At 33.6% G+C, this 19,617-nt stretch overlaps 2 protein-coding genes across 2 annotated transcripts; one reads left to right on the forward strand and one right to left on the reverse strand.

Moving 5' to 3' along the window:
- The first annotated feature begins 156 nt into the window (after nucleotides 1–156).
- Nucleotides 157–3,345, forward strand: LOC132947127 (uncharacterized). Its single transcript, XM_061017324.1, has 5 exons — nucleotides 157–684; nucleotides 830–1,031; nucleotides 1,278–1,363; nucleotides 1,428–1,487; nucleotides 1,551–3,345. The coding sequence occupies exons 1-5, from the start codon at nucleotides 487–489 to the stop codon at nucleotides 1,983–1,985; spliced, it is 981 nt and encodes a 326-aa protein (XP_060873307.1). The 5' UTR covers nucleotides 157–486; the 3' UTR covers nucleotides 1,986–3,345.
- A 144-nt stretch (nucleotides 3,346–3,489) lies between these two features.
- LOC132947719 (uncharacterized) lies at nucleotides 3,490–12,169 on the reverse strand. The gene is made up of 6 exons (XM_061017976.1): nucleotides 11,567–12,169; nucleotides 10,931–11,435; nucleotides 9,202–10,849; nucleotides 5,829–6,059; nucleotides 5,598–5,759; nucleotides 3,490–4,195 (listed from the first exon to the last, which is right to left on the reverse strand). Exons 1-6 carry the CDS (start codon nucleotides 12,044–12,046, stop codon nucleotides 3,490–3,492), a joined length of 3,732 nt encoding a protein of 1,243 aa, XP_060873959.1. The 5' UTR covers nucleotides 12,047–12,169.
- Nucleotides 12,170–19,617: the final 7,448 nt, after the last annotated feature.

Genomic DNA, 19,617 nt, shown 5'->3' on the forward strand with positions numbered 1-19,617 from the left:
TACATAATTGATAAGATTAGGGTTTATCAAGAAGAACTTAAACATTAGTTATAGGGAGTCAGAATGTACACCAGACGCCATAGTCGGAAGAATAATATATTGTTTGCGCAACCTTTATCACCAACTACGTGCATTCGTACCTACTCTTAGGCCCGTTCTTACAATGTCCGGTTAAAGTGTCCGTAAAGTGTTGGTTACCTAACCGTAATGTCGTCGGTTAAATACCGGTTACCGTAGCTTAAAACAATCCGTTCTTACAACCTTCGATTAACGATCGTATAACTAACCGTCAGTTATAATACAAGTGATTCCCAAAACAACCGCGCATGACCAAATTTTAATGTTCTACGCATGCGTCGTTCTCGAGTTATCATTTATTATTGTTGTTATCATTTATCAGTCAGATAATTCGATATAATATTGCATAGTCCTATAGTGTTATATGTTCTTCATTTGTGTCTGTTTCGTTTTTTAATTTTGAAAAACATGTCGAAAAATAATATGAAGAGACCTCGTTGCACTAATTTCTCTGCAACAGAAGAGAATACGTTGGTCGAGTTGGCCGCAAAATATTCTAACGTGTTGGAGTGTAAAAAATCAGACCACGATGTTTGGCAGTCGAAAATTGCTGTATGGATGAAAATCCAAGAACAATTCACTGCCACAACAGGCAGTTTAAGAGAAGTAAGTAGCAATTAAATAAGTTTTACTGTGGTTTAAAGGTGTAGGTATTTAAATATAAAATTGTGCACGGTTCACAGGTGATTAATTTGAAATAGGAATATTTAAGTGTAGTTTGGAGTAAAACAATATTGATTTCTATTTCCAGGTCCAAAATTTAAAGGATAAGTATGAGAACTTGAAAAGGAAAGCCAAGAAGACGGAAGCGGACAGGAAAAAGGAGGTTTTCAAAACAGGAGGTGGAATTGCACGTTCCACTATAGCACCCTCAGCAACACATAATGTCTTAATTGAAATCATGGGGTCATCAGCAGTAGGGCTACAAAACATTTTTGACGGAGACAAAACAGGTAAACTTTACCGGTTTAATATAATTTTCTTCGATTTGTTACTGAAATGTTTGTATTAAATATTAATGAAACCACTATTATTATAATACACAGGGGCGGATAGGCATTAGGCATGATCCCATTTTTGTCAATATTAGTAGGCCAGCAGGCCATGATAATACATTTCTTTTCTAATCACATTGCCAAATACATTAGAATTATCTAGTTTTTAGTCTATTAATATTGAATTATTGTTGTTTATTTTAGGAAAACCATTAGTGAATACAGAGGACATAGAGATTGGTCAAGTACGTAATTTGGATGAGGAGTTCATATATGCATATGATGATTCAGTGAGTTATTTATTTAAATTGCCATTTTTCTTAATAGGCCTTAATTTTTTAAAATTTTGAATAGGTAGATCAACCTGAAACTGTTATTGTAGGTAATCCTGTGGTAGTTCTCTCAGCTGATACTGTAAGTTATTTAATAAATTACGATTTTTCTTAAAATGCTTTAATTTTTTTTAATTTTTAACAGGTAGAGCATGTGGATCATCCTGAAACCGTATTTGTAGATAATCCTATAGCTGTTGTCACACCTGATACAGTGCAACAACAACATATGTGGGCCAAGTGGAATCCAGAAGTCTTGAAAAATAATAAAAGTGCGGAGTTAATGACCCCTCTTGCTTTAAAAAAAAATATTAAGACCACTTTAGGGGACAGCGTAAAAAAGTATTCGTTAGAAAAGGTGAATTTAATAAAAAAACAATCACAATATTTTGAGAATGAAGAGAAAAGGGCTCAGGAGAAACACAATGCCGAAGAATTGCGAGCTCAAGAAAAACATGAGTGGGAACGAGCACATTACAAATTAATGTGTGATAAGTTGAGGTATGAAGTAATTGATTTAAAACAAGTAATTATTGATAATTTTGTTAATACAATGTTGGGTGCATGTGTAGATATGTAGTATAATATAGGTATAATTTAGCAGTCAGGGGTGGACTGGAAGGTAAACGGCACAGTATTCTACAACAATTTACTAAATAATATTGTTTACTATAATATCTTGCTTAATATTGTACTGAACTCAAACATATATACCTCCCAAAACAAGGTTTATGCTTAAAGGGGAGTTGCAAACATATACCTTGTATATTTTTTATTTACATGGTAAAATGTTATTGTTTTTGCTAAATAAATTATTAAATTAAAAATATAACAAATTCTTCATGTAAAACGATAATATTGAACGGCTAATTTTAGTTTAATACTTTATCTATTCTTAATAAAAAATTATTTGCTAAGTACTAACCATGACAAATTAGATAGGTATCATCACAGTATTTTGATACGCATTCTCCACTCTTTATTTCGCCTTTATCGTAGTTCTCCACTGTTAAGCGTATATATAACATAGAACAAAATCAACCAATGAGAAATGGAGACTACGATATAGGCCAGATGTGAAGAAGATGCGTATCTACTGCGCAAAACTAGTACAACTGTGATGATACCTATCTAATTTGTCATGGTACTAACAATATAATTTAATTTAATATTGTTTTTTAATTTATTATAAATTATCTTATATACAGGATAATTATAATCATCACATGCACCCAATATTAATAGCAAAGCTGGGTACTAACTTAACTAGTTAGTTTTAATTCAAATTAACTTTGCAACTTAACTAGTTGAATTGAAAGTGTAGAATAATCTAATCTAACTCGTTAAAAATAATAAATAACTAGTTATTATTATAGTTTTTTTTTTTAATTTATTGAATTTTTAAATTCTTCATTTTGTTGAACTTTCTATATTCTAATGACTGATATTCCAAGAAATTAAGATATTAGTATATTACCTACCTATTTGAAACATTTGATTAAATTATCAGTTAACAATTGTTCAATTAAATTTTAAATTTATAATCAATAATTCAAGTTAGTTACCTGCCTACCTACATTAATAATTAATTTATGTAATACATTGCATTTGAAAAAAATGTTTTTTACATTTATATTTTAAACTAAAAAAAAACCTAACTTCAAACATCTACTTTAAAACTAACTTAAGTTACTCTACTCTAACTTAAGTTACTATTTTCACCAAACTAACTTCTAACTAAGTTAAAAATGTTGGTACTATTTAAGTAATTTAACTTTAACTAGTTGAAAAAGTGACTTGCCCAGCTTTGATTAGTAGGCAGTTAATAATTAATTCTTATTTACAATAAGGATGAATAAAGATGAATAAGTATGATAAACAACAAAAAAGTAATGCAAATATGTGAGTGGGAATATATAGAACATTTTTATTATACATTTAGTGAAAACCTTAATAATATGTATTTAATATTAATAATTGTATATATTATTAGTTTTATACCATATTTGTAAAATGTAAATTTTAAATTTTAAATTTCAATAAATATAAATTGTATGAACATTTAAATAAATTTGTATAATGCATCACATGAGACCAAAATGTTCTGCTATAAGAGCATTTCTCAGACCACAATTATTATGTTCTGGCTGTATAGCATCTTCTATATCCACTAATTCATTGGTTAATAAATCTGTGATATTTTCAACCTCATCTGGTGGTTGTGGGTCATTTGCCAAGCGAGCAATGTTGTGAAGTATGGCACAGGACTGAATAACTGCCATTGATGTTTCCATTTTCAAACGGAGTCCAAAAAATAAGACAGGGAATCTTCGTTTCCAGACTCCAAATGTCCGTTCCACCACATTACGAGTCCTAATCTGAGATTCATTGTACAATCTTTCAGCCTTGGTTGTTGGATTTGGTATAGGCGTTAGTAAGTAATGGGATAATGCATAGCCTGCGTCTCCCAAAATCACACAATCTTTAAACTCGTGGAGTTCCATTCTTGCCCTGAGCCTGCTATTTGCAAAAATATTGCTGTCATGTGCTGAGCCGGGCCAACGTGCCACTACATCCAAGAACTCCAAATTTGCATTAACCAAAGCTTGTAAATTTAGGGAAAAATACCCCTTTCTATTTCTATATTGTTCCCCATATTCTCTCGACGGAGATTGTAATTTGATGTGGGTACAATCTATTGCACCTATTACTTTTGGGAAACGGGCTAATCCATAAAACTTAACTTTCAGCTCCATTATCTCTGCTGTTGTTTTAGGCATTTTTATATATCTACAAAAACAATTTATAATTAATATACATATCAAATAATTCTTAAAAATCATCAAAGATCAAGAAAACCCCATTGAATTCTTTTCTCCTCTCCAATTTTCCAAAATACAGGTAGGTTCTATTATCTTATATTGAATGTATTGATATTACAATGTGTGTTTTTTTTTTGTTTCATCACCTTTTAGGACAGTAAAAAAAAGTGCTTAAATTTTCTTCAATGATATTTTTATTAATAGGAAAGTGAAACTAGTTTAGGGGGTCAAAAGCGCCGTGAAAAAACAACAAAAGAAAAATTAAGGAAAAACGTAAATATTTACTCAAAATAGATTTTTGACTAAATTGATTTTGGTTTTTGGTGTAACTTTACAACAAATTACCGTAGACATATGAAATTTTGACTGAATGTTTAAATTAGCATTTTATATAGGCTGCTGATATATTGTTACAATAGCAGTTGAAAAATATTAAAAATAAATGGTCACAATTTTTTTTTATAAGCATTCAAAGTTCGATTTTTGACAAAATTTAAAATTTAATAATTATTTTGCAGTTGAAACTTTATAAAATGTTTAACTTTTATAGCTAAGGATTGAAAATTTAAAACAAGATTCCACGTAAATAGGTTATATTATATAAATTCCTTTATTCACAATATTATCATCAAATATACTACCCTAGTAGTATCATAGGTTGGCAGACCGTCTTCGTTCAAACTTTTTGTCTTCGTTCAACAATAGTTAAACCTAAAAACTATTTCAAAAACATTGAATTTCGTTTTTTTAAAAAATTCAAAATATACAATGGATGTAACTTATTATGATAAACAAGTTAATCTCCGAGGTTTGTAACCCTATACTTCACTGTTTTTGAGTAAAACAACTCGTAAAAGTTTTTCAAAATGTTTTGATTTTAAATTACGTTTTCTCGAGAACCCATTAGTCAAACAAATATTTTTTACTGGTCACTTGATCTCCTCAGTATTTTGTTATAGACACAGTTTTTAATTTTTATATTTTATAAAAATTGAAGATTTTTGGTTTTCAAAAATAGTCAAACCAAAAAATTTGTTTCAAAAAAATTGAATTTCGTTTTTTTTTTTCAATTCAAAATATACGATGGACGTAACACATTATGATAATAACGTATAAACATTATGATGTAGCTTAATTTTTATCATAATAAAAAGTAATCATAATAAGTTACATCCATCGTATAGTTTGAATTTTTTTATCTCCGATGTCTGTAGCCCAGTACCTCAGTATATAATATATACTGAGGTACTGGGCTACTGGATATTATCTCACTGTTTTACATATTGATTAACGATATTGTACACTCATTGTGTAAGGTGCAGTAAATCTACGAAATGGGTTATTTAATTATTATAGGTACAGTTATTTACTTATCACTTTTTGTAGCTAATGCATAACTGACTCGCTTTACAATTTGTCCAGCAGCTGCAACGCTAACACCACTAAAGTCACCGGCTGTAATGAGAAAATTCCCCGTAGCAAAAAACCTCAATGTTAGTAACAATTGCGTCATTGGAGAGATGGCATTATTTCTGAAACATTGGTTTTAAACACGATTACAAAATGTTACTTTAATTTATTTTAATAGTATGTCAAATTACCTGTTGGTGGGATATTTTATCTGATCTTGTAATTCTTCCAGGATTATTTTAACTGTTTGTTTCTTCAAACGAAATCGTTTCTGAAACTCTACTTCGTCTAATAACTCGAAGTAATTTTTGCGTTCTCTAAAAATTTTCTCTTTCCGAATTGCAACGTTAAATTCTGCCATTTCATTTTCAAAGTCGGAAGTATCACTTTCTTGGTCGATTAAACCGTAGTTATGAAAGACTCTATTCATAATTGTTAATTGTAACAAAAAAAATAACAAAAATGTATACACTATACTACGTGAAAACTCCAAAGTCGAATTTAAAACAAAAATCAATAATAAAATGATGATAAAGAGTATTATTGATAACACAAACCGACAGATTGTAGATAACTGGAAGATAACCGGTCGAATTCGGCCGGTTAAAAATCTGACCGTAAAACATCCGGTAACCGGAGACTTTTTGCATAACCGAAGTATGTAAGAACCAACTGTCCGTTAAATATCAGTATAACCTCCGGTTAGCGCTAACCGACACTTAACCGGACATTGTAAGAACGGGCCTTAGAGTTATTGTTGCTTACCTAACATTAAAACATGCGCCATCATTTCTCCTACGCAATGTTGTGTTGTATCTAAATAAATAGGTATATTTTTATCTTTTATCTTATAAAGATAAATGGGAAATATGCTATCTAAGCTATTATCTAAGATAAATAATTAAAACATCTAGATAAAATTTAATTTTTAAATATTTCCATTATAAATTATAATATTAATGTTAATTAGGTATTTAAGTATTTTATATTTTCTGATTACAAAATAGTAAATTTATATTTAAACATAATAGGTAAAAATTATTATTTTAAGTATTACTTATAATATGTATTAGTATTATAATTTATAATTTATAAATATACCTACCTTTATATATTTTTCATTCTTAAATTATTAGATATATCAAGTTCTTAGTAATAAACTAATAAACGTTTTGGGTTAATTATGTGTCTACGTATCAGCGTCGTATTCGCTGACATTCAACAGGATACCCGCATTCTGCAATTACAATTTGAAACGATCACAAAATAAATTGTTATTGATAACTTATTAGTTATTAATAATAATAAGGTATAATAATAAAAATAAAATACGTACAATACTAATTTTAGCATTGCAATAACATCTACATGATTAGTGTACATCTATATTTCATTCAGGTGGCTCTAGCCTCCTATGTGTTTATTTAATAATTTCCTATCACTTATTAGTTATTTAATATTGTTACCGGAATTTTAAATACTTAATATTTATATAAATTATTTAAATATTTAAGTAAATATCATTATTATAATTTATTTCTATTAAAAAAGAAACAAATACATTTGATTTGTATTTTTGATTTAATTTAATTTATTTTAATTGTGTTCATTAGGTAAAACAATAATTAATTATTAAAAAACATAATATAAGTAGGTATAAAGAAAATTTAAAGTCGAAATAATTTTAAATTTTTGTTTTTTGACATCAAATTTTATAGTGTTTTGAAAATTGGCCTTTACTTAATTTAAAAAACATATTTTTTGAAATAACGTTTAATTGACTTATAAAGTTACATAATTCACAACTGTTATAAAATTAAGATGTGTTACATAATATTATTAATTATCTTATATACTTTATTCACCTTAGGTTTGTAAAAAATAGGTGGTAGGTACATACTAAAAAAAAATTTAATCTCTTTTTTATTTGTATAATAAATGTTGATTTTTTATTTTTATCTAGATATTTAAAACATAATCTTTATACAACACTGCTCAGTAGTGCACCAGACGCCATAGTCGGAAGAATAATATATTGTTTGCGCAACCTTTATCACCAACTACGTGCATTCGTACCTACTCGTTGAGTTATTGTTGCTTACCTAAGATTAAAACATGCGCTATCATTACTCCTACGGGGAATAAAGTCACATAACTATACGCTGTTAAGTTATTAAAATGCCGAGTGAGAAATCGATAGGTATTTGGATAATTTAAATTAAAGTTATGTATGACAATGTCTCTCAATAGGATTTTCAGTTTTTGACACGATACTAGACCAAATATGGATAGTATAATAATTAAGTACTTCTTGTTCTCACATGACTTGACTTATTTTTACATTGCAATTGGCTTTATGCCTTTATTTAAATTAATTTTATTGTACCCAATATAAATCTGTTCGTATTTAGAGTAAACCACACCTTAAACAAATATATAAATATTCAATTTTGAATTAAACTCGCTCTGCTGTACAGTAAGTAACAAGTGGGCCTATGTATAATATTGATAGTATTAAACTTGAATTCAATGGTATAGGTAATATCAATGTATAAGAAAAATGATTCTGAGCAGTTATAGTTTGTCAGCCTGGATATTTTATATTGTTATTATTTATTAAAGCCTGTAAGTTGAATAATTGATATCTATATATATACAGTTTACTCCCGATTATCCGTGGAATAGGGTGGCAGGACATCCACGGATAAACGAATTCCGCGGATAATCCGCAAAATTAAATTTTATAATAAAAACTAAATTGGAAATTGAAATTGAAAATTATTATTACATGTGTATTATTAAAAAGATACATATATATGTACAATGAATGTATGTACATGTATAATGAAAAATTAATAAAATAAAATATATATAAAAATAAGTGTACATTTTGAATACATTTTATAACTCAAGATCCACCGAACTGATTTCGATAAAAATTTCAGGACATATTAAGATTGATATGTAGATGGTTTCTGTGAAGTTTGTACGCTGTAGCATAAGTGGTTTCGGAGTTATGGCCTCATAAGTGCACACCTGGTGACATGGCCAAAATCAACAACAACGTCTATACATTATTTTTATCTATATACTAGCAGACCCGGCGAACTCCGTTTCGCCACCAGATTCGTTTTATGTAACATTTCGTTTGGTGATTTAAAGATAAAGAAAAAAAATTTTTTTTGTTATATATTTGAAAAGGAAAATATTTATTTCATTTCACAACAGTAATAAATTCATTTCAATTACCTACTAAAATGAAGTGTTATTTAATTGTTTCATTGTAGTGCTCTTTGGTAAACCACATTTTTTGTTTTTTGGTCTGACGTTAACACAAACAAAGCGGATGGTTTCCCAACTCGTGAACACGCAACGTATAACTGTCCATGTGAAAAACAATGATTTTCCAAATTTATCCCGCAAACACTAAGCGATTGGCCTTGCGACTTATTAATTGTCATTGCGAACGCAAGGCGAACTGGGAATTGCAATCGTTTGAAGTCAAACGGAAGATCAGTCGGAATCATTGGTATTCGAGGAATACATACATTTTCACCTGCGTACTTTCCGTTAATAATGGTTGCCTCAATTAAATTCGGCATAAGTCTCTTTACCGAAAGTCGAGTACCGTTGCAAAGTCGCGGTGGATTCAAATTACGCAGTATCAAAATAACTGTACCAACTTTCAGTTGCAAGTTATGTGGTGGAAATCCTGGTATCTCCAGAGAGTTCAAAAACTCCGTTGGATAATTTACTACATCATCGGGATTTGTTATTGAATCAACGGATTTGTATGTCACCAAATCGCCAGCAATTTTTGATTGAATGGTGAAATTCAGTGCGTGGACATCATTATTCTTTGCTGCAAGAATTGCTCGTTGACTTAACCAAGCATAATTCTTATAATTCTCACTAATGTTTGGGAAAACATTTTCAATAAGAACTAATTGAGTGTCTACAAATCGGCAAAAGTCGTTGGTAAGAGTAATTAATCCAGATGTCGCATCAACTGGGACTTTTCCATTTCCAAGATCTAACAATTGTTTGGAAAATTGTGCAGCTCTTTGGCCATTTTCCAAATGCACTGCTAAATGTACAACTGTGGGATATCTTTCATGAATTTGAAATGACAATAATCGCCACAGTGCTTCATTAGTACTGACGTATCTGCCCATTTGGAAGTTGCTGATTTCGTCATTCACATTTTCCGACGCAATACCAAACACAGCCATGTCGCTGCCTTTTGTGACGTACTTGCACAAATATTTGATTGATTTGGCCGAATGACAACTCTCAACGTTTGCATGTGTTTCGAAAATTCGTGATAGCAGCGGGCAATATGGTACAATGAATTCATTTCCGATCTCAATCTCTTGATTTTGAACTTTAACTTTGATATAAACTGGATATCCATCGTTCCCTGTGACTGTTTCAGCAACTAACGGTCGCGGATATCGTTTTGTGCACTTTCCATCAGCCATGCAAGGCGATAATGGATTTAATGCACCGCACGGTCCATGCACCATCTGTGTCGTCACAATGTCGTGTAGACGGGGATCAGTGACTGGATCAGGAATTTCAGCTGATATGATGTCATCCACTTCATTTGAATGTAATTTGTTCAGCAACCAAATTAGGATATGAGCATGCGGTAGTCCACGCTTCTGCCATTCCACCGAGTACATATAACAACGTGTGTCACCAAAAACTCGATACTTAGTAAGCACATCCATCATAACCTTGAGTTTTTGCTGAAATACTCTGGCGATTATGTCATGGCGATCTTGCGGTTTTTGACCCGGTTCCAACTCGCGTTCAATTTCCGTCCACTTCGTATTGCATGTGACCGTAATAAATAAATCCGGAGTTCCATAATTTCGCACGTACGTCATAGCGTCTTGAGCGTATTCGTGCATGTGGCGTGGGCTTCCGATATAAGTTGATGGGAGAACCGTCAGTCGTCCAATATTCTGAACATCACCATCTGAATGAATAGCATCACGCAAGTGTATATAGTCCTCAGATCGTAGCTTTGGCTGATTGAATCTGATGAACGCTAAACGTTCGGTCTCGACTTTGACATACATGTCGACAGCGAATTGCTGGAATAGCCGACCGCACTTCAGAATGACATTCTCCTCATGTGTACGAATCATCATACGATACGCATAGTAATTCATTGCGCTTAGATTTTTATTATTCGTTGATACTCCTGAAAATGCAAAATTAAATGAATTGTTAATGGAAACCAATAAAAGTAATAATGGAAATAATTAGTGTGTGAATATTGTACCTGTAATTGGATCGACCATCTTCAACGTGATGTCGTATCCGTCTTGCCCTTGCCAATAAATGATTGGATATTGTAACGCATCGTACAAACGATGTGTCTCGTTTACACGATGCATGATATTGCTTCTTCGCTGAACGACAATGTCTCGTGATTTAGTTGGATCGCCAACAATAATTGCAGCAACATCATTAACGGTGGGTGCATTGAATCTTCGCACATGTTCACCTGTTGGAGTACAATCCGCTCTTATGACAAATTTGTGCGTATCCGATGGCATTCGTTCCAATGCTGTTTTGAACATATTAACCACAGCATTATTAGCGTGAAAAAATGCTTGCAACTGTTCAATAATTCGTCTCTTTAACTGTTGTGCTCCCTGTATATTGCACCGCACGTTCAGCTGATCCACCATCGACGAAATGAAATATATTTGCAGAAATTGATGCGGTTCATCTGGTGTGGTTGGCACCATTGAACCATGCAAATGATATATTTGACCTTGTATCTGTAATTGCAAATAATCATTAAAATTTGTTCATGAATACATTGTAAATCGTGTGATGGTGTAGTGTGTGGTGTATATGAAGTTGTTATGTGTTGCAATTATGTGTTGGTTATGTGTGTTGTATCTTTTACCTTGCAAGTCGGCATGAAGCCGCCTTCTCGAATGATATTAGCTCCAAAGGAAGTCATGCGAAAGCAGTTATTGTATTCAAGGATGTGTTGAAGAAAATGGCTGGAATCGGGATCACTTCCATCAAACAATGTTTTCAGTGGCTGTGGTGGTGTAAGTAATGGATCCAGTTTGACTTTTCCACTTGCGCAGCACAATCCAACCGTTTCTCTTTTGAACTTTAACGCATTGCAATATCGGCATATAGTCGTCATTCGTCCAATATCCAAATTTTCATCATCACTGTAGTTCGCAGTGGGATCATATTGGAATGCCAAGCGATTGTATGATGCCAATGATCTTCGTGTGCTCACGCGATGTCTCAATCGGTCATTTTCTCTTATTATATTTTGTCTTTCTTCTCTTAAGTTCCTTGAATAGACTTGTTGCTGGCTTGCATGTCTTGTGCGGCGGCCGATGTTCGCACGTCGTTCTCTAGGCATTTTGGACTATGGACAGAGTGTTGAATTTAACTTCAAATGCACGATCCACATAATTTACACTGAGCTTAAATGAAATTAACTGAGCAGAGAATAATGACTATCTGTCAAACACTTTATCACGCACCGTTGCTATTGGTTTGAAGTACATGCTTTGTATAATAGATGGCGCTGTATGTGAAAAACGATTTCCCCACTTTTCTGTTGAATTTTTCCTGAATTTTCCAGAATTTTCTTTGCTATAAACCTCACGGAGCCCAAGACCTTTCCAACGAATGCAAAACCGTGGAAATCGGTTCGTGCGTTCTGGAGTTATAGCGTCAGGGAGGAAAACCGGACTTATTTTTATATAATAGATTAATAATTAATAATGATAATACACTATTACATACATAATATTTAACAGATAATAATATAATACAAAATAATTAGACACAAGAAGTTGTTTAGATGTAATTGGATCCATCAGCTAATATCATCATACGCAAAATGGGTTCATTATATAAATAATTTTTCGCACAAAACGGGACCCGGAAAGGAGAAAAGTTGCGCAAATTAGCTCCGGGAACATTAAAATTAATCCTCCCTAACAAATCCGGAGCGTCAACTTCCCCACTCAAGAGTTTTGATAAGAAAGCCAAGTTGGCCTTTATCCTTATAGCACTCAACGTCTCCAAATTTAATTTCACTAGAACTGATGTATAACCGTGTTGAAGGCAGTCAATATGTAGTACAAAAGAAGCATATTTTAACGCTGAACACGCTCGATTTGGCAAGAGTCACGTAAGTTCTGAGGGGCCCAGATCCCTACACCGAATTCAAGGTGGGATCGTACAAATGCACAATAAAGCGCTTTTAAAGAACTACGCATGTCACATATTGAACTCAGATTAAATTCTTTTTATGAAACCAAGCATTTTCTGCACGTGATTTTTTCAATATAGAGATTAAAACTTAAAGTCCGGTCAAATGTGACTACCAGATGAACTTAAACTGGTCCCATCAACTAGATAATCATGCCGAATAGGGCTATGAGAACGCGTGAAAGACATATGATGAGACTGGGGAATACACAGTTCCAAACCAAGCTGCCTGGACCAAAATACCAGGGCATTAAGATCACTCTGGAGCAGATCGCAATCACGAGAGAAATCAATGCGAAGGAATAATTTTATATCATCTGCGAATACGAAAAATCGGCAATTCTTTAATACGGAGCTGTTACCATTAATGAATAGAGCGAACAATACCGGGGATAAGTGACTGCCTTGCGGCACACCAGACGTAATATTAACCATACTCGAACATACCCCATTGAATTTTACGAATTGCTTTCTACCCGTTACATAAGACTCAAGCCATGATAGAAGCGGTTCACCAAACCCGGTTGCACGGAGTACTTTTAATAAGGCTTTATGATTTACACGATCAAAGGCCTTGGCGAAGTCAGTATAAATTACGTCAACTTGAGAGCGGTTACTGAAGGCATCAAGTACATAGCTGGCGAATATAGCGTTACATGTTGTAGTAGAACGGCCAGAACTAAAACCATGCTGTTCATCAATAAGAACGTGATTCACAGACTTTTGAATCGATTGTAGAACAAGGGATTCTAATAGCTTAGCAATATGGCAAATTTTGGAGATGGGTCGATAGTTGGAGACATTGGACTTGTCACCAGATTCGAAAATAGGCGAGACTGAACTTACCTTCCAAATATCCGGGAATAACCTTCACTAAGAGATTTATTGAAAATGAGAAGCAGCGGGTAATATAAGACCGACCTTAGGTGATACAAAAAAGTTCCTGGCAAACCATCAGGACCAATTGACTTAACCAAGCGTAGCTTAGCCAAACCAGATTCAACATCTTCAATATCAACATAGTAACACGAAGGTAGGTCATAGGGTAGACCATTAGGTAAAGCATTCACAGTACATATGTTGATTGGCGAAAAGACAGAACTAAAATGCTTAGAAAAGAGCTCAGATGCATCTACATGGTCGGTGCAAGAGACACCGTTAAGGTTTACTGTAGATGGAAAATTATTTCCATTTTTGTTTTTGCGTACTAAGTCCCAGAAAGATTTAGGGTTTGAGATGATGAATTATTCGGCTTTTTTAACAAATTGTTGGTAACATCTACCAGACTCATACTTGAATTTGGCACGTAGAGAAGAAAAACAAGTATAAGGGGTTTAAGGTGAATCTAAAAACAGCATGGGCTTTTTTTTTTTACGGATAACTAGGCGTTTTAGATCACTTGTAAACCACGGCGGATAGGTAGACTTTTTGTATTTTACTAATGGAACAAAGTTAGAAACACAGTAATGAAGAGAATGAGATAGAGCGAGAGCTGCCTCATTAGTATTTAACGCAGAAATAATGTCACGCCAATTATAACTTACCAAAAAAGTTTTAACCTTTACAATATAATCTGTCTTATTGAAATCTGGAAAATAGTGCGAAGCATCGAAGGTAGGAACAATTTGAGAACTGACAACATTGAAGTGTGATCCACCGTCGAATGACGTTAAACCGTAGGTATTGGTGTTAAATAAGTAACACGTAGATTACGTATACTAAGATTACCAATTTATTAAATTAGACACTTGTTGTAACAATGTATATAATGCTTTTATAAGTTGATATTAATACTAAATATTTCAATTGAACACAAAATAATTAATGTATATATAATTTATGTAATGAATCTATATAAATACTGACACTGAGAGAGATTCTGATTAAAACTATATGAGGCTCTGTAATAAACTATAAAAGATGCTCTGACCAGTAACACGGGTGTTACTCACTCTTTCGACCTTACACGACTGCCATCCGCCGGGCGGGGCCCGCCGCAACGGTCTGTCCAGGCCTCTAAGAATGTGCTGACCCAGCCCTTTCGGTCACGTAGACCATCGTGAGAACCGAATCGGTTACACACTCGTCTTACCCCGAGTCAACACATTTATCCCTATATATGTATTACATACATACATATATATATATATATAGTACATACATACATACATACATACATACGCGTGCATGCATATACAACAACATCAAAAACAATGGATGGGTGATAGCTGTCCTTGAGAACAACAAGGATATCCGATCTTTTAATAACGATATTACGCTCATTGCTTAAGACTAAATCTAATAAGGTATCATAAGTATTTCTTATTTCATTCAATTGGAAGGAATTGAGAATGGCAAAGCATTCAGGGATACAAGAAATACGCACATCTGATATGGAAGAATAGATAGGCCCCATTTCATCATTTGACCACAGTACATTAGGAAAATCACCACAGACAATAAAGACACAACCATTATTATTCGAAACGATACTCTCAAGTTCCGAAGTAAATGACTCATAAGTACTAACAGGCGAGATAGGAGGAAAGTAGACACCGCAGATAATATACGTGGTTGAGTTGAAATACATTTTTAAGAAAACCCACTCATCCCCCATAAATTTAGAGACAGGTATTTCCAACGCACTAACATCATTTTTCACTGCTATGAGGACACCGCCACCCCTATTATGAACACTAGTAGCACTGGACCTATCACATCTAAACACATTATAATTGATTAATTCTAGTTCACTAGAAAAATGCTATCAATGAGCCATGTTTCAGTAAGAATGACAAATATAAATCAAATATAGCTAGATTAATATTCACGGTAGGAATCTTAATTCGGAGACCACGGCAATTTTGGTAAAAACCAAAAGACAGTGAGTCTAAAGGACAATTGGTATTCGAGCCAAGAGAATTACTAGATACATTTACATTACAAAAAACATTATTTACAATAGGTGAACATTTACTGGTAGAGTCGACACAAACCGGAACTAGTTTTTTGGCGAAGAAGGCACCATAATCTTCTCCGGTAGCAGTCTTCCCCAGAAACGCTTGATAATGATTCCTTTAGGCCAAAAAGTTGGTTGAAGCACATCATTAAAAAAAAGCACATCATCAAGCATAAGATGGGTGTTTGGTAACCATCCAAGTGACAGTCACATACAATATTTCAGTGAAAAGTTCACTCATTAATTGAGCAGAAGTGACCTGCGGACAGAGCCTGGATACGAAGACATCACAATCAGTTCCTATGCCAGCTCCCTCTGCATAGACAGCAGGTCATCACTCAATTTGACAGAAGAAGGTATGGTCCTTTTGAGGATATACTCAATGAGAATTGGCTTTGTCCATTTATTGAGCTCAGAAGATAAATGATCTTGGTTGCCATTCATTGTAGACGGAAGATGGATATAATGGTTCTTAAGATTGAATAATGGCAAACGTATATGCGAAACAAAAACTACGCCTTGAATTTCAAGAATACCACTAAATAAACACAACTGCAACGCAAGGTAGGATGCAGCAAGCAGAACAAAATACCCAGTGTTAAAGTTGCCAGAGAAAGAAAACGCTAGGGCGCTGGGACTGATAGAACTGAGTAACGGCGACAAATTAAATGATAAGAATAAACGACTGATTATACTCACTTAAGCAATTTTTGACACGACGACAAAACCTTGGATCAAATCTTGAATACGGCAAATTGCTGGCCGCAACGACGCACAATAAAAAAAACCTACGAGCCCAAGACCTTTCCAACGAATGCAAAACCGTGGAAATCGGTTCGTGCGTTCTGGAGTTATAGCGTCAGGGAGGAAAACCGGACTTATTTTTATATAATAGATTATATAACCCATGTCCCATAGCAACCATTAAAAAACAAAAATGTCGATCGTAAATCTCAAAATTCCTGTTTGAGCACCTACCGGGAGTGATCACTTCCCTTTTTAAATTAGCCTATGACACTCACAAAGAATGTGACTTTGTATTGGTGAAAGAATTTTCGAAATCGGTTCAGTAGTTTCAGAGTTTATCCCGAACATACAAATAAACGCTATCATTTTATATATTAGTATAGATAGATGAAAATGAATGTTTGTGTGTAGATTAGACCTCTGGGAAGAAGATTTGTTTTTTTTTTATTCATCGGATTTTAGTACGGTTGCGTGAGGCTTTTGTATTATTTGATTATATTAATACTCCGTAGGTGGAATTAAGTAAAAATGACAAACATGGTACAATTTTGATATTTTAGAGTTAAATCATACGCTTACAAACAGCACGGGGTCCGCGATCTACCGCAGGTAGATTGCCTACCTGATAATATACTGCTGTGAATCAGAATTTTTACAATATTCATTAATCGCACAGAATATGAGTGTTATCATTTGAAGTTTATTACTTTAAAATTATTATAAAAGTATAACATAATTTATTATAAAGTAGCATTAAACGCAAATATCAAACATTTCTGTTAGACATACCTTATACGCATTATATTTTAAATTATTAAGGAAGTCACTCAAATTAAATGTGTTAAGAGAATATAACTATAACTCCAGAACGCACGAACCGATTTCCACGGTTTTGCATTCGTTGGAAAGGTCTTGGGCTCGTAGGTTTTTTTTATTGTGCGTCGTTGCGGCCAGCAATTTGCCGTATTCAAGATTTGATCCAAGGTTTTGTCGTCGTGTCAAAAATTGCTTAAGTGAGTATAATCAGTCGTTTATTCTTATCATTTAATTTGTCGCCGTTACTCAGTTCTATCAGTCCCAGCGCCCTAGCGTTTTCTTTCTCTGGCAACTTTAACACTGGGTATTTTGTTCTGCTTGCTGCATCCTACCTTGCGTTGCAGTTGTGTTTATTTAGTGGTATTCTTGAAATTCAAGGCGTAGTTTTTGTTTCGCATATACGTTTGCCATTATTCAATCTTAAGAACCATTATATCCATCTTCCGTCTACAATGAATGGCAACCAAGATCATTTATCTTCTGAGCTCAATAAATGGACAAAGCCAATTCTCATTGAGTATATCCTCAAAAGGACCATACCTTCTTCTGTCAAATTGAGTGATGACCTGCTGTCTATGCAGAGGGAGCTGGCATAGGAACTGATTGTGATGTCTTCGTATCCAGGCTCTGTCCGCAGGTCACTTCTGCTCAATTAATGAGTGAACTTTTCACTGAAATATTGTATGTGACTGTCACTTGGATGGTTACCAAACACCCATCTTATGCTTGATGATGTGCTTTTTTTTAATGATGTGCTTCAACCAACTTTTTGGCCTAAAGGAATCATTATCAAGCGTTTCTGGGGAAGACTGCTACCGGAGAAGATTATGGTGCCTTCTTCGCCAAAAAACTAGTTCCGGTTTGTGTCGACTCTACCAGTAAATGTTCACCTATTGTAAATAATGTTTTTTGTAATGTAAATGTATCTAGTAATTCTCTTGGCTCGAATACCAATTGTCCTTTAGACTCACTGTCTTTTGGTTTTTACCAAAATTGCCGTGGTCTCCGAATTAAGATTCCTACCGTGAATATTAATCTAGCTATATTTGATTTATATTTGTCATTCTTACTGAAACATGGCTCATTGATAGCATTTTTCTAGTGAACTAGAATTAATCAATTATAATGTGTTTAGATGTGATAGGTCCAGTGCTACTAGTGTTCATAATAGGGGTGGCGGTGTCCTCATAGCAGTGAAAAATGATGTTAGTGCGTTGGAAATACCTGTCTCTAAATTTATGGGGGATGAGTGGGTTTTCTTAAAAATGTATTTCAACTCAACCACGTATATTATCTGCGGTGTCTACTTTCCTCCTATCTCGCCTGTTAGTACTTATGAGTCATTTACTTCGGAACTTGAGAGTATCGTTTCGAATAATAATGGTTGTGTCTTTATTGTCTGTGGTGATTTTCCTAATGTACTGTGGTCAAATGATGAAATGGGGCCTATCTATTCTTCCATATCAGATGTGCGTATTTCTTGTATCCCTGAATGCTTTGCCATTCTCAATTCCTTCCAATTGAATGAAATAAGAAATACTTATGATACCTTATTAGATTTAGTCTTAAGCAATGAGCGTAATATCGTTATTAAAAGATCGGATATCCTTGTTGTTCTCAAGGACAGCTATCACCCATCCATTGTTTTTGATGTTGTTGTATATGCATGCACGCGTATGTATGTATGTATGTATGTATGTACTATATATATATATATATGTATGTATGTAATACATATATAGGGATAAATGTGTTGACTCGGGGTAAGACGAGTGTGTAACCGATTCGGTTCTCACGATGGTCTACGTGACCGAAAGGGCTGGGTCAGCACATTCTTAGAGGCCTGGACAGACCGTTGCGGCGGGCCCCGCCCGGCGGATGGCAGTCGTGTAAGGTCGAAAGAGTGAGTAACACCCGTGTTACTGGTCAGAGCATCTTTTATAGTTTATTACAGAGCCTCATATAGTTTTAATCAGAATCTCTCTCAGTGTCAGTATTTATATAGATTCATTACATAAATTATATATACATTAATTATTTTGTGTTCAATTGAAATATTTAGTATTAATATCAACTTATAAAAGCATTATATACATTGTTACAACAAGTGTCTAATTTAATAAATTGGTAATCTTAGTATACGTAATCTACGTGTTACTTATTTAACACCAATACCTACGGTTTAACGT

This window comes from Metopolophium dirhodum, chromosome 6, assembly GCF_019925205.1.
Source record: "Metopolophium dirhodum isolate CAU chromosome 6, ASM1992520v1, whole genome shotgun sequence".
In the NCBI taxonomy this organism is placed as follows: domain Eukaryota; kingdom Metazoa; phylum Arthropoda; class Insecta; order Hemiptera; family Aphididae; genus Metopolophium; species Metopolophium dirhodum.

Excerpts from the sequence above, each read along its gene's own strand:
- LOC132947127 (XM_061017324.1), top strand. The coding sequence starts at position 487 with ATGTCGAAAAATAATATGAAGAGACCTCGTTGCACTAATTTCTCTGCA. Across the intron at positions 685-829 it reads CAACAGGCAGTTTAAGAGAA|GTCCAAAATTTAAAGGATAA; the intron begins GTAAGTAGCAAT and ends TTCTATTTCCAG. Across the intron at positions 1,364-1,427 it reads TATATGCATATGATGATTCA|GTAGATCAACCTGAAACTGT; the intron begins GTGAGTTATTTA and ends AATTTTGAATAG.
- LOC132947719 (XM_061017976.1), bottom strand. The coding sequence starts at position 12,046 with ATGCCTAGAGAACGACGTGCGAACATCGGCCGCCGCACAAGACATGCA. Across the intron at positions 10,850-10,930 it reads GATGGTCGATCCAATTACAG|GAGTATCAACGAATAATAAA; the intron begins GTACAATATTCA and ends TTGCATTTTCAG. Across the intron at positions 6,060-9,201 it reads GCAACCATTATTAACGGAAA|AGTCTTTCATAACTACGGTT; the intron begins GTACGCAGGTGA and ends AATTATGAATAG.